General features: G+C 39.7%; 1 protein-coding gene across 3 annotated transcripts in view; it reads left to right on the forward strand.

Annotated features, from left to right (window-relative positions):
• The window catches only part of LOC117396730 (serine/threonine-protein kinase Nek6-like), a 173,430-nt gene that overhangs the window by 71,664 nt on the left and 86,609 nt on the right, over nucleotides 1–15,157 (forward strand). For all 3 annotated transcript variants that reach the window (XM_033994876.3, XM_033994877.3, XM_059005701.1), the window contains exons 3-5: nucleotides 2,204–2,344; nucleotides 5,786–5,848; nucleotides 14,886–14,996. In XM_033994876.3, the coding sequence (XP_033850767.3) occupies nucleotides 2,204–2,344; nucleotides 5,786–5,848; nucleotides 14,886–14,996 (315 nt within the window). The remainder of the gene's footprint in view (nucleotides 1–2,203; nucleotides 2,345–5,785; nucleotides 5,849–14,885; nucleotides 14,997–15,157) is intronic.

The following is a 15,157-nucleotide window of genomic DNA, read 5'->3' on the forward strand; positions in this document are numbered from 1 at the left end:
CAGTAACCAATTCCCAAATACGATCATTAAAACCAGAGAAAAAAAGACTGCATCGTCATACTATGATGAAAATAGTTCCACGTCTTTAGGAGTTGATGTGCAAAAAGTAATTCTCCCGTATGTGTTCGAATCCTTGCAACAGCCAAATTTACTGAATCCTGAGAGCATAAACTATAGCCAATGCTAGTGCTTTCTGTCAAAGCGCTAGGTGGAACCAGACCTTTGAGAACCTTAAACACAAAACAGTGCTAACGGAAAAGCCTCCATCAATTAATGAAAGTGAACACCTCAGCGCTTGCTCTGTGAACTGGGAATGCAGACTGATATACAACAGTTCATTGTCTGTCTCAATGACAAGCACAACTTTTATTACTGCATCATTTTCAGACTTTGCATGTTGGTTCCTTCTTCACAAGAGCAGCCACAATTATGAAAACTATCATGAAGTGACCTTTTGTTTGATGTGAAATTATGTTAAAAAGCGCATTCTCAAAATCAGCTGAATTCAACAGAAAGTGTTACCTGCAAAGGTCAAAATCAATTGTCAGCACTATTAAAGCTTTTGTAACTACCCCAGCTCAGTGCCAGCTAACTAGAAGACGTGTGTAGATACAGCCCTTTGATAGGAGTCGTGCATTGCTACAATGTATTCTGTAATGTTATTTGGGGAGTGATTTGCTTGCTAAAAAGAAATACAGTATTGTCTATTGATTCCAACATTGTTGCCTAGCGAGCAAATTGTATTGATATAAAAAATAAATGTGGTTTGGCCTTGACACTCTTTAAAATGTCACCTTTCAAGAATGTGGTTTGCATTTGGCTCATATAATCCTTGATAAAGTTCACATTATTCAGCCTTGGAGCTTTATCTCGTACCACCTACACGCAAGGCTAGGCCTGCTTAGTATTTGGACGAGGGACCTTCAAGGAGAATCGGCTGCTGCAGTGCATGAAGTCGTGTTGGGGGAGGGTGAAGCTCCACTGCCCTGGATGTCAGTGCTTCAGGAGGTGCCCTTCTTCATATGAGGTCCTGGCTGAATCTCAGAACAGGTCAATACAAACCTGAACTGGCTCACCTCCCTACCCTGCACAACAGAGATCCTAGGTTTTATGTAACTATTCTACCCCAATGTATATGCAAAGTTAATCAAACATTGTCTTCTCGATGTCACCTAGCTTTGTATACCCTTAAGTACTTTCATGGAGGCATGCCCAAACTGAATTCCATCACAATAGGATGAGCGGGTCTCAAGATAAATGTACAGATGTAAGCATGATATTTGGACAGACAATATAATGTTTTCCACTTTATTCCTATCACCAGTGATATACAAGTAGAGATGCAACAATTGCTGAATGAATCAATTATTGATCACCCTGTTTGGAGCCTGCCTTATAGTGAGCTACCCAGTACCCATGTGCTTTCCGTGCGTGTTGCTAGACTGAAGCTCTTGTTTGTATCTGTTTTTAGGTGAGAAATGGCAGAAACGCATATCTTTAATAATAATGTTTTCTCAATGCATGTATTATATTTAGGGCTTGAACTTTTCGGTTTTTATTTTCCAAAGCTCTACCTCCCTTTAAATGTTAAATAGTAGTTGTTAAGCTTCTCTGCATTCAAATAAAGAGAAAACTACTAATTGAGTTTAAGATTATTTTTTTCAGAACAAACTCAGTCAAGATAGGAAGGTAAAAACAGGTGACATTTTGTAATTAACAGCTTTTTCTGAGGAAACACAATCGACTCAAAATAAGTTTAAAAGGAAGTCATGTGATCAAAATTAAAACCCGAAAACTTCAAGCCTGAATTATATGACTATGTATGATAGAATGCACATGCATGTTTTCAGTTCTACCCTCTTTGGTTCTGAGACCAGGTTTGTTAAGAGAAAACTAAATGTGTCTGTGACTGTGTTACCTGCTTGAGATCACAAAAACATACAAAAACATACAAATATTTGGGACCCCGTAATATTGAACATCCGCTATTCTGAACGAAATATTGAACATTCACTCTGAACGTAGTTTTTTTTTGCTTTTTGCTTTTGAATACTAAAGGGCTCTCACTGCATCAATTATCGTTGTCGAATATTGATTAGGAATTGGGTTGTTGATCGCACCTCTTGTAAGAAGAGACCTCTGATAGTCATTCTTTCTTTGGGATACTGTCCATTTCACTGAACATGTCTGTTTTTCTCAACAGAGGAATGTGTCCACATACCCCTACCGATGCACGCTTGCGGATTTTCAGATAGAGAAGAAAATCGGCAGAGGGCAGTTCAGTGAGGTTTACAAGGCTACCTTTCTTCATGACAGGAAACTGGTTGCACTGAAGAAAGTCCAGGTATGTTTCTTCCACACATATCACTAACAAATTCATCTAAGATAACGATGGAACCATTTAAAATCATTCAATATTACATTTTAAGTCATTCAAGAGATATTATTTTCTAGGAAGGACAGTCTGTGGTAGTTAAATGTTGTCTAGAGTAAAAAATATATACAGTCAATTCTCGTTAAAATGAACTCGGATTAGACACTTTTTTCTTTTTAAATTTAGAGTGACCAATTGTTATTTTATTTATTTTCCCCCAATTTGGAATGTCCAATTATGTTTTTTCTCCTTACCGCAGTGAGTCCCCACACAGCACAGACGTTCTGAGGGCGTGTGAGCGTCCTCCGATCTCACAAACCTAAAGCCAGAACCGCTTTTATGCCGAGCAATCCAAATATACATTCGTATCCACTCTGAATGTGCTCGGTGCCTGTCCAGTAGGGTTCGCTGTTGCGCGATGATGAGAAGCAATCCCTGCCGGTTACCCATTCCCCACCCGGGAGCGTCAGAGCAAATGTGACGCCCCCCTCGGGGTCCCCAGCAAAGTCTGGCCTCTTTACACAGCCTGGACACTAACTGGCGCCGTCCGAGCTGCGTGACTCATCCTGCGCTCCCAGCGGCAGCACTTTAACTGGATGAGCCGCTCTGGACCACTTGATTAGACACATGTCTGGAGGCCATTCAGCCCATCTTGCTCGTTTGGTTGTTAGTAGCTTATTGATCCCAGAATCTCATCAAGCAGCTTCTTGAAGGATCCTAGGGTGTCAGCTTCAACAACATTACTGGGGAGTTGGTTCCAGACCCTCACAATTCTCTGTGTAAAGAAGTGCCTCCTATTTTCTGTTCTGAATGCCCCTTTATCTAATCTCCATTTGTGACCCCTGGTCCTTGTTTCTTTTTTCAGGTCAAAGAAGTCCCCTGGGTTGACATTGTCTATACCTTTTAGGATTTTGAATGTTTGAATCAGATCGTCGCGTAGTCTTCTTTGTTCAAGACTGAATAGATTCAATTCTTTTAGCCTGTCTGCATACGACATGCCTTTTAAACCCGGGATAATTCTGGTTGCTCTTCTTTGCACTCTTTCTAGAGCAGCAATATCCTTTTTGTAACGAGGTGACCAGAACTGAACATAATATTCTAGATGAGGTCTTACTAATGCATTGTAAAGTTTTAACATTACTTCCCTTGATTTAAATTCAACACTTCTCCCAATATATCCTAGCATCTTGTTGGCCTTTTTTATAGCTTAGGTCGGCAGGGGAATCCACGTTTTACCGTGCACCAGTGACTCCTGTGGCCGATAGGGCACCCACAGTTCTGCAGTGGAGCCATCAGATCTGTGTTGTCCTCTGGCACTATAGGTCTGGTGGCCTCGCTGTGGATCCGCAGTGTGAAAAATGACGGATTGGCAGGAACACGTTTCGGAGGACGCGTGTTCCAGCCTCCATTTCCCGAGTCGCCAGGGGGTTGCAGCGGTGAACCAGGATACAAATAATAATTGGGCATTCCAAATTGGGGAGAAAACCAGGGTAAAAAACCACTGGCAATGACTAAATTTAAAAAAAAAAAAAAAAAGTTCAAAACCGTTGGGGCGACTACGCTATTAAGAGTGGTGAAAGAAAAACTAAATATGTTCACACACACTAAAATGCTACTTGACCAATGAGTGGCGAGTGGTAATTGAAAATCGATATTACTCTCTTTTTTTTTTTATAAATTAAGTTGTTGCCAATTACTTTTTATTATTTTCTCCTCAATTTGAAATGCCCAATTATTTTTAGGCTCAGCTCACCACTACCACCCCTGCGCTGACTCGGGAGGGGCGAAGATGAACACACAATGTCCTCTGAAGCGTGTGCCGTCAGCCGCCCACTTCTTTACACTCTGCAGACTCACCGTGCAGCCGCCTCAGAGCTACAGCGTCGGAGGACAACGCAGCTCTGGGCAGCTTACAGGCAAGCCCGCAGGCGCCTGGCCAGACTACAGGGGTTGCTGGTGCGCGGTGAGCCGAGGAGACCCTGGCCGACCTAGCCCTCCCTCCCCCCGGACGACGCTCGGCCAATTGAGCGCCGCCCCCTGGGAGCTCCCGTCCACGGTCGGCTGTGGAATAGCCTGGACTCGAACAGGTGACGTCCAGACTATAGAGCGCATCCTGCACTCTAGCGAGTGCTTTTACTGGATGCGCCACTCGGGAGCCCCAAATCGATATTACTCTTAAGCATATGACATTAGTAAATTGTTCTGACAGCATTGGAAAGAATGAAAAGAGCTCTGAATCTTTCAAAGAACATTTTAAGAGAGGTCAAGGTGCCCATAATCCTATGAGCACAGTGATACTTGAGGATTTCAATGTAATAATTATATTTACCGACATATGATACACTGTGAGGCCCCATATTAAGAATTCTTTGATGCAACCCTCTTAAAAAGAGCTCTTGAAATAGTCGCCAATCTGAACTGTGCACTTCTGTGTTGTATGAGATACAATCTCAGCATTCTCTGCTGAAAACAAATAGAAAAACCATTTAGATATGATATGGTGGTTCTGACAATGCTCACCACATGCTGCATAGTGATATAATTGGCAAAAATATATTGAGTTGTAATGCTGTCAATTTTTATAGCATGCTGAGACATGTATCAGCATAACAACACTCAAAACTAGTGTTACCAGATAGATAGATATGTGGAATCTCTTTCATTTGGATTCAAAATCCTGTTATCCTGCAATAACAGGTCATGGTAGTTTGGATAAAGAAATGTCATGAAGTCTTTGATTGTATCCACTGGGAAGACTTTATCTCCACGCACACTCGATGCGCCTGTACTTATCGAAGAGGAATCCTTTGGCAATTCACTTGCAATGAGATTCCAAATCCTGTTATCCAGCAGTAACAGGCCACAGCACAGTTTGGATAAACAAACACCAAAAGTAGAACTTAACTCAGATTTTTTTAATTAAAATCCAGACCCTAAAAAAAGCCTTCACTCGTTCTCAGCTTTTTATTCCAGCTGATGCTCCCTGTAGGTAAAGCTTGTATGGAAGCAGTGAAATTACATCAGTGACCTAAAATAAAGGAACATGTGGTGGTGGGGGGGGTGGGGTGGGGGGGGGGGGTGATTTGAGAGTAGCCACAAAAATAACAAAACAGCAAACCACATTGAAAGGTACCATATGAACAAACCAAAACTAAGAAGTACAGTATACAAAGTGACAAGAAATGGTGGAAAGATTGTGCTGCTACATCTCACTGGACCAATTAACGTAAAATACAATTCTGTTTGCTTTTTACTTTGGCAGTATGATAGAGTGCGATTGGGTTATTTTCGATGTGTTTACTCACATAGCAGAATTTAAGGCTAGTGGCATCCCCTGGGATTCGCTTCTCTACCAGATTTATTTCTGTGAATGAATATAATGTTATGAATATAATGCTTTCCCCTCTGCAGATATTTGAATTGATGGACGCAAAGGCAAGACAAGACTACATCAAGGAAATCGACCTTTTAAAGGTGAGATTTAGGGTTTTCACATGTTTGCAGATAGATTTTTATTTTATTTTCTGAGGTCAAATGATCTAAACAGCCGCAGATCTAAATACTAAAATAATAATAAAAAAATAATTACAGGGCAGTGTTATTTACTGTAGATCTGTTGATCCAACAACACAGTTACATTGAATAGAACCTGAACAACATCAGTACCAATAGCAAAACAGTTAATATTGTTCCTAATAATACTCTTAGAAGCCTCCAATATGTCCAGAATGCTGCTGCTCGTATCCTAACAAAATCAAAATCTCATGATCATATTTCACCTGTACTATGTCAACTCTATTGGTTGCCTGTTAACTTTAGGATTGATTTTAAAATTGCAGTGCTAACCTATAAAGCTCTAACTGGCACTGCTCCTTCATATATTGCTGAGCTGCTTACTCCCTGTGTCCCTGCTCACAGCCTGCGTTCCTCTGAGGCTGGTCTGTTGCTTGTCCCCACTCCAGGTCGCACACTCGGGGTGACAGGGCTTGTTCTGTTTATGCACCCAGACTTTGGAACTCCTTGTCAAATTAAATTAAACGTTCAGACACTCTGGAGTTTTTTAAAACTTCTTTAAAGACTTATTATTTTAAATGGGCTTTTAATTGTATCGAACTGTACTTTTAACTGGCTTTTAACTGTACTTAATTGTACTTTTTCTCTTAGTTTGTTTAAATCTTGTATTATTATTATTATAATTATTTATTTCTTAGCAGACGCCCTTATCCAGGGCGACTTACAATTGTTACAAGAAATCACATTATACATTATTTCACATTATACAGATATCACATTATTTTACATACAATTACCCATTTACAGTTGGGTTTTTTACTGGAGCAATCTAGGTAAAGTACCTTGCTCAAGGGTACAACAGCAGTGTCCCCCACTGGGGATTGAACCCACAACCCTCCGGTCAAGAGTCCAGAGCCCTAACCACTACTCCACACTGCTGCCCTGTGTAAAGTGCCTTGGGATACTTGCTATGAAAGGCGCTATATCAATAAAATGATGTTGTTGTATTGTAGCCACTTTATAGAGATGTCATACTTTGCATCACCCTACATTAGGTAACCACTTATCCAAGTGTGAATGAGACTTGCTAAAGATATTCATGTGTCACAATCTGGGGATACATGGAGGTCCCTGTCTGTCCGTCCTTCTGTCCCACTTGTCATAACACTGACATACATCTAGAGAACCGCTTATCCAACTGTGATACAAAATGGTAGCATTATTTACCATACATTGATGACAGTATCACAATCTGGGGATATTGTGTGGTGGAACCTGTCCATCTTTCTGAATGTAACATTTAACATATACTGGACATACTGGCTGAGGGTCATGGTGACCTAATTGGTCATTATATTGAATTGCAGCCAAGGCAGGTACTGTATGTGTAACAGGGCGGAGGCTGAGCGCAAACCGGCGACCTGGCACACCACAAGTGAGTGTCTTAAAGACTATACCAAAGAGGTGGGCTTGTCTATATTTGTGGTCAGAGAGCTTTTAACCTCTCACCGACAGGGACAAAATCCATAAAGGCAGTGCATTGCCCATCACTGGCCATTACATATAGCTCTGACATAATTGCTAGAAAATAAAGTAGTCCCATCATATGGAAAACAGGAGACCTGTTGTTCTCAAAGTTTTCTACTTCATTTTTTAATTGATGTTTTTTTGCACTATGGCAGCACTGTGGTAATGTAGTACTCTGTTACAAGTATATCTTTCCATTAAACGTTTCGCCTCTAGTCCACACAGATTTCTGTCAGTCATTTACAAGACAAAAATACAGAAGCAAAGTTATTCAGGGATCCTCGTATCCAGCCTGACCAGCAGTTTTCTTTAATGACGGTGTGCAGGCCAGCATGTTTGATAATGCAGTGCAGGTGCAGAGTTTTCCTCAGTAGACTACAGTATACACTGTAATTTAGGGCCTTTAGACCTGTCAGTTTCAGCAATGGGAACTCCCTTCTCTCACTGCCGGAATCATTACATCTGCAACTCGTCAAATCAATACATCTGCAAGTCGTCAAATCAAATCATCACCAACTCACCTCGCATTAAGTGATAGGTCCCATGCCACTTGTACTTTACAGTTACATAAATTAACTGGATGACATTTTTATCATTTACAATTGCGCTCACAGAAAAAATCATACGTTTCTCACATTACAAATTGTACTTGTAATGTTGCAGTTATTAAATTCAGGTTTATAGAGCAGCCATCTGTGCCGAGGATCAGGGTTTTATGAGGAGTTGAGAAGGCTGAGTGGCTGATCGGCTGGGTTTGAGTGAGGAGTTGAGAAGGCAGAGTGTGGAGACCGGCTGGGTTTGAGTGAGGAGTTGAGAAGGCAGAGTGTGGAGACCTGTCCGGTACACACTGTAGAGTTCTGAAAGGGCAGTGCATCACGCAGCACTGCCCGGTACACACTCTAGAGTTCTGAAAGGGCAGCGCATCACGCAGCACTGCCCGGTACACACTCTAGAGTACTGAAAGGGCAGCGCATCACGCAGCACTGCCCGGTACACACTCTAGAGTTCTGAAAGGGCAGCGCATCACGCAGCACTGCCCGGTACACACTCTAGAGTTCTGAAAGGGCAGCGCATCACACAGCACTGCCCGGTACACACTCTAGAGTTCTGAAAGGGCAGCGCATCACGCAGCACTGCCCGGTACACACTCTAGAGTTCTGAAAGGGCAGCGCATCACGCAGCACTGCCCGGTACACACTCTAGAGTTCTGAAAGGGCAGCGCATCACGCAGCACTGCCCGGTACACACTCTAGAGTTCTGAAAGGGCAGCGCATCACGCAGCACTGCCCGGTACACACTCTAGAGTTCTGAAAGGGCAGCGCATCACGCAGCACTGTCCGGTACACACTCTAGAGCAGGGGTGTCAAAGTCGTTTCGTGTGGTGGGCCTGATCTGATACCCTGGTGCTTGGTGCGGGCTGAGTGACAGTTATAAAAATACAAAGACAAACCCAAAACCTCAAAATTATTATATTTTATAAAAACATATTGATTATTTCACTTACTGTCACCTCTTAGAACATGTGTAAACAGCAGCAAACAGCAAGTTCCTCCCCATGAGCAACACAGATTGTCATGTTGCTGTGACTGCTGTCAATCGGCGACCACATGGGTGAATTGGAGTGCGTTAGCTGGTTCGAGTTACAACACCAATGACACCAGAAAAAAGGGTTTTAGTTCTGATTTTGTAAGTTTTGTAGTGACAAGTGTCATCATGTCTTTATCCATGAAGAGAAAGCTGGAAGAGTGCCGTGTGTTTCAAGAGAAATGGGGAATTTCGTATTGCTTTGTGAACATGAATGGAAAGCCAAAATGCTTAATTTGTAAGCAATATGTGGCTGTTGTGAAAGAATACAACATTAAAAGACACTATGAAGCAGACCATGGCAAAACAAATATGATACATGTACAGGAAAGTCACGTGAAGATAAATACTCTGAATTAGCAATGCCATTGAAAGTGATGCTGCTGTTAAGGCAAGCTATGTGATTGCTCACAAAATAGCTGTTTCTTCAAAATCATTTTCTGATGGAGAAATACATGCTAAAAGCTGCTGAAATAGTGTGTCATGAGAAGCAGCAAGCTTTCTCCATCATGAATATCAACAAATCTAAATTTCGTTCTCAACTAACTGACACACACCCTCACTTGATGCTCGAGATATCCTCAGCCCGGTCATTTGCTCCAGATCAATGCTGCCAGATATTTTTTTGCAACGCCCCACCACATTTTGGAAGTAACCAGCCAAAAAGTAGCCAAATTGTGTTTTTTAAACAAACCAAAACCAGCGCATACATTTACGACTTAAATATGTACAGCATTACAAAAGCATAAATATGTGCTACACGTTTATTGGAGTTCTGCGCTGGTGATACCATGCACGATAAAAATAGACAATTATTATTTGTATTTATTTTCCCCCAATTTGGAATGTCCAATTATGTTTTTTCTCCTCACCGCAGCGAGTCCCCACACAGCACAGGCATTCAGTTCGGCTTCTTTGCACAGCGTGGACGTGAACTGGTGCCGTCCAAGCTGTGTGACTCATCCTGCGCTCCCAATTACAGCGCTGTAGCTGGATGAGCCACTCGGGGACCCCCTGCTGAAGAACTTTTAATTGATCCTGATAGAAAATTAGGTACAAGCCCTCAGGCTAAAAACAACAGTTGCATGGTCCATTGTTATTGTATGCACTGACAGAAAACATGATTAAGATATTGAAATGAAATGTTTATATTTTAAAAACTACTAGTCTTTAACAATTATTAAATAGTGCTTTTTTATCAGCAGTCATTAATTGATCCTGAAATCCTGAAAGCAACAAATAAAATAAAGATTCTTGGCACAAAAGAGAAGCGGTGCCTGCTTGATCTGCATGACTGGTAGGATATGGAAATGTCTCCTGTAATGAAAGCCCTGGGTGGTGCCACAGTGCCCTATAGAAGCACATTATCAAACTACTGATGCACGGTGTGGCCTTGGCAACAGCACTGGGGAACCAGGGCTCAATTTTGAATGTTTACACTTCTTCCTCACAACTGATCCAGAAATTAACTAGAAAAGAAGCTTTTCGTTTAGATGTCACATTGTTTTTGAAAATAAAATATCTGAACCTTTTAAATTTAGGCTGACACATGCAGTAATATAAAAATGCACATTACTATACCAAATATAGGTGGGTTGAAGTAATTGTAAATATCGCATATTAATGTAGTCTGGGCAGCACAGTTTGTTCAGATCAACAACAATTGTATATGAATAAAATAAAATAGACACGTTAAACAAGACACAACTGGGAAACGCTGTTCCGGGTCTATTGATGTAAACAGTAGCGAATCGAAATACTATTGTCATTTAATCACTAAATAGCATGTTTCCTGGCGCTTAACATACACCACCCACTCGATATATCACGGGTGTCGGGTCCAATACAAATCCACTATATATCGAGGGCCGCGATATAGCGAGAGACTAATAACAAATACTGTACAACCACTCCCTCGTTTTAATCAGGGGCGTCAGGGTCCAATATAAATCCTCTACGCAACCTGCTTTTTCTCATTTTTCGTATAAAAAGCAGCACACCATTTTAATTCGTACAGCGGAGGGTAATTGCTTCTCATCAACTTCAGTCTCCAATTAATTTCATGAGTCTTCCTCTCCTTTCTTAAATGCACAAACCCGCTGCATTGAAAGAATCCACTCCCAACATAGGAGGCTTGTTGCTAGGGAGCTGACGTCACTGCCTTGTGGCTTTTGCTAGTGTATTGCTGCCACAAGAGAACACCTCGTTGGCTAAAATAAAAAACCGCTTCAGCAAGTAGATATTTAATTTGTTTTGTGTTATTGTGCAATACATGTATATATGATAACAGTACGATATTAATGCTTTGTTTTTAATTTTTTTGTATATTGTTGTTTGTTATTTGCAGTACGAAATAAAACAAACAGTAATTCTAAGTGCCTGTGTATACTGCAGCTAAGGCATACGCAGTTAGACAGTGAAAATGGGGAGTCTACTCCAGGACCGCGATATATCTGAATCCGCTATATAGCGAGGGGTGATTATAACGAGGGGTGGGTGTATTTATCAAACAGAAATACAATAACTCGACACACATGCACTGTTAGCTGTTTAATCTCCATAACGTTGATACCAGAGAGATCTTTTCATTACGGTATCTAAACCATGGTGGTATATAGATTAGCCACTGTTTCGATCAATTGATTAAACCGCTTTCTTTTTCACATCTCCAAGAGGGGAAATAACAAGATTTGTCCACTTTTTTTTGCTGCTTATTTGTATTTAATACAGATATTGACATGCAGCTGTGCCCAGATCTGTTCAGAAACATATGAATAATGGCATTCCAGCATAGATTGCATACAGTTCAGCCCTATGCTTTACCAGGGTTTAACTTGATTTAATTTACTGTGCAGAGCTAACAAAGTAATTCCAGTGTTACCTAACATGCACTGTATTACAGTCATACATAATATAATGTAATATAAAAATGAAACGTTTCCTAGAATAGGAAAAAGGTAACAATAACAGTTCTCAATTTAATATTATTTGAGTAAAAATAATTCTTTCATTTTAAAGAAAAGGCAGTCTTAAAAATCTTAATAAGCAAAGTATTTTTGGCAGTATTACAACTCAAGTGCTGGGTTCGGCACCCTCAAGAAACATAAAGAACAGTGTGGCCTTGCAGATCTATTTAATATTGAACAAATGCCTTGCTCTTAACTCTTTTGTTCATGATCACCCACAAATCCTCTTTCTTGTCTGCATTCAGAATAGCTGGGTTTAAATTGGCACTTCATGCCCTAATCAGGCCATCCACATTTACTGCATGCTGATTGACTTGCCAGATCAGAAGCACCAGAACAATGTGGAAGAACAACTATTTATAATAGGTTTGAGTTGAAAAGTTCTTCTTAATACCTATATAAAGTTAGCAATATATATATATATAATTTCTAAAAATTCTCTAAAAATGCTAATTCAAAAGTATTCATACCCTTTGATGCTATGATAGTATTGTCTTCAATATGATAAAGCAGAAACTAATGCTAGAAAAGTCTAGAAAATGCTGGATTGTAGGTGAACATTCTTAGAGAGTATAAAAGAGTTAGGCATAGGATGATTGCTGTCAATACCAATAAGTCAATACAGGAAAAAGTAAAGAGCTATCTGAAGAACATAGGCAGAACATGATTTATTGTAGAAGATTTCCAAGCATTTGAGTATCCCAATTTGAACTATTGTTTCTATTATCAAGAAGTACAAGACTCATGGTACTGTCACAATGCTCCCTTGTCTGGAAGAAAGAAGGTTCTTTCACCAAGAACAAGTAGAATAATTGTGAGGAAGGTTAATAACAATTTAAAATTGATTGACAAAGATATTCAAAGTGACTTGGCTGCAAGTGGGACTGGGGTTTCCATTTCAACCATAGGTCGTATTGCATGGTGAAGGTCTCAATGGTCACAGGCCAAGGTAAAAAAACACTCTAAGGAAAATGTCACAAGGACAATCGCTTAAAGTTTGCAAAGTGGCATTTGAATGATGGGTATGAGTTCTGGTCAAAGGTTTTGTGGAGTGATAAAACAAAAATCGAGCTATTTGGTCACACTGATAGTCGTTACGTTTAGAGAAAGTCTGGTGAGGCTTACAAAGAAAAGAACAACATACCTACTGTCAAGCATGGAGGTGGGGTAATATCCTTCTATGGAGCTATTTTTCCTCTAATGGCACAGGAAATTTAGTTCCAATACATGGTCAAATAGATTCCATGGTATACCAATCATCTGAAACCCTCATCTACAAAACGTGGTTTAAAGCACAACTGGACGTTCCAACACGACAACGATCCAAAGCACACATCAGAATCTACTTCAGAATCGTTAGAGAAGAATAAAATCAAGGTTCTGGAATGCCCTAGTCAAAGTCCTGATCTAAATCTGATTGAGAATCTTTGGTATGAGTTGAAGAAGGCTGTGCAGAAGAGAGGTCCTCGGAATTTGAATGAACTGGAACAATTTTGCGTTGAAGAATGTTCAAAAATCACTAAAGAATCATACCAAAAGTTCATTGACAAATATCCTAATCATTTAAAAGAGGTTATTTTTACTAAAGGTGCCTCGACTAGCTATTAATTTAATTTTCCTTTTCAGGGTATGAATGCTAGCATTTTTGGAGTTTTGCAAAAAAATTGCTGCAATAAATAATTGTAGATTCTATTTCTTGTAACTGTTTTTTCCTCACCCACAAAAGCAAAATTTTTGCTACAAAAGATTTTTCCTATAATTTATTTTCAAGAAATTTCTAGAAAAAAACTTTTTACTATAACTTTGTGTGTGTGTAGGTGTGTGTGTGTGTGTGTGTGTGTGTGTATATTTATATATAAATCAAAATATTTATATATATATCAAAAATAGTGATATCAATAGTTGCTGCTAAACCATGAGAAATTACTAAATCTAAAGTATGACCACGACTGTGCGTAGGACCTTTAACATGATGGACATAATCTAGGGAATCCAGTAGCCTCAAGGATTCAGAAGAGTTAGAATCAAATTCACTGTCAACATAATATTAAAATCACCCAATAAAAAAATCCAATCGTAATTGACAGACAATATAGATAAGAGATCAACAAATTTGGTCAAAAATAGTTTGACTTAGGTAGACGATATATTTAATTACAATATGAACAGGTAATTGGTTATTTAAAGATAAAGTTAACACTTGAAAAGATGAGTAACCTTCAACAATCTCCTGTTTGATTCTGTGTTCAGTGTGGACGATAGTGGCAAGTCCAGCTCCCCGTCCAGTACAGTGTGCTTTCTGAAAGAAAGAATAATTTGGAGGAGAAGCCTCAACAAAGGAAACATAGTCATCAGTTCCAAGATTGAGCTAAAGAGAAAATACCAATGTTGTAATCCCGAATAAAATCACTGATTAGAGGAGCTTTATTAGACAGAGACCCACCATTACATATCAGGAGCATGTGATTGAGCAGAGGTACAGTAATGGGGATATGAAGAAGATTGCTGTAACACACACCTCTGTGATTACTAAATGCCAACGAGTAGCGGGGGTACTAAGATACATTAGCTTCTATTTTGTGCACCTCTTTAGATTCTCTCCCCTCCCCAGTTCCTAGTTTAAACAATTTGCTAAGTGGAAAATGTTCATATACATTTTTATTGAATTTTGTAACTTCTGAATAAAAAATGAATTTGTTTTTACTTTTTAAAAGGGGTCTGTTTATTTTTGTCTGATACTTAAAGCACTGATATTAGCACCTTAGGACCAAAAAGGTGTATTAAATGTGTTACTAAGTGGAACTTTAATCTGTGTATTTTCCATTACATTACATTGGGAACCTTTAATCCTGCTTTTTATTAAGATACAATAATTAATTGAAATATCAATACCTCACAATACCCATGTGTTTCTTCTGCAGCAACTGAACCACCCCAATGTAATTAAGTATTTGGACTCATTCATCGAAAACAATGAGCTGAACATCGTTCTGGAATTGGCAGATGCAGGCGATCTCTCCCAGATGATAAAGGTGCGGACAATACTGTTTCTTTTTTCATTCAATGCAGGGAGGGGAAACTGACAGCCAGCTGAGGCCTTTTGAAAAAGCATTTCTATTGTAATTCAGATTAATGGTTTACCTTTAAAATGCAAAGTGAACATTCAGGCTCTGGGTGTTCCTGATTTCTGTTT

The sequence above is a fragment of the Acipenser ruthenus genome, chromosome 31, assembly GCF_902713425.1.
Source record: "Acipenser ruthenus chromosome 31, fAciRut3.2 maternal haplotype, whole genome shotgun sequence".
NCBI classification, from domain to species: domain Eukaryota; kingdom Metazoa; phylum Chordata; class Actinopteri; order Acipenseriformes; family Acipenseridae; genus Acipenser; species Acipenser ruthenus.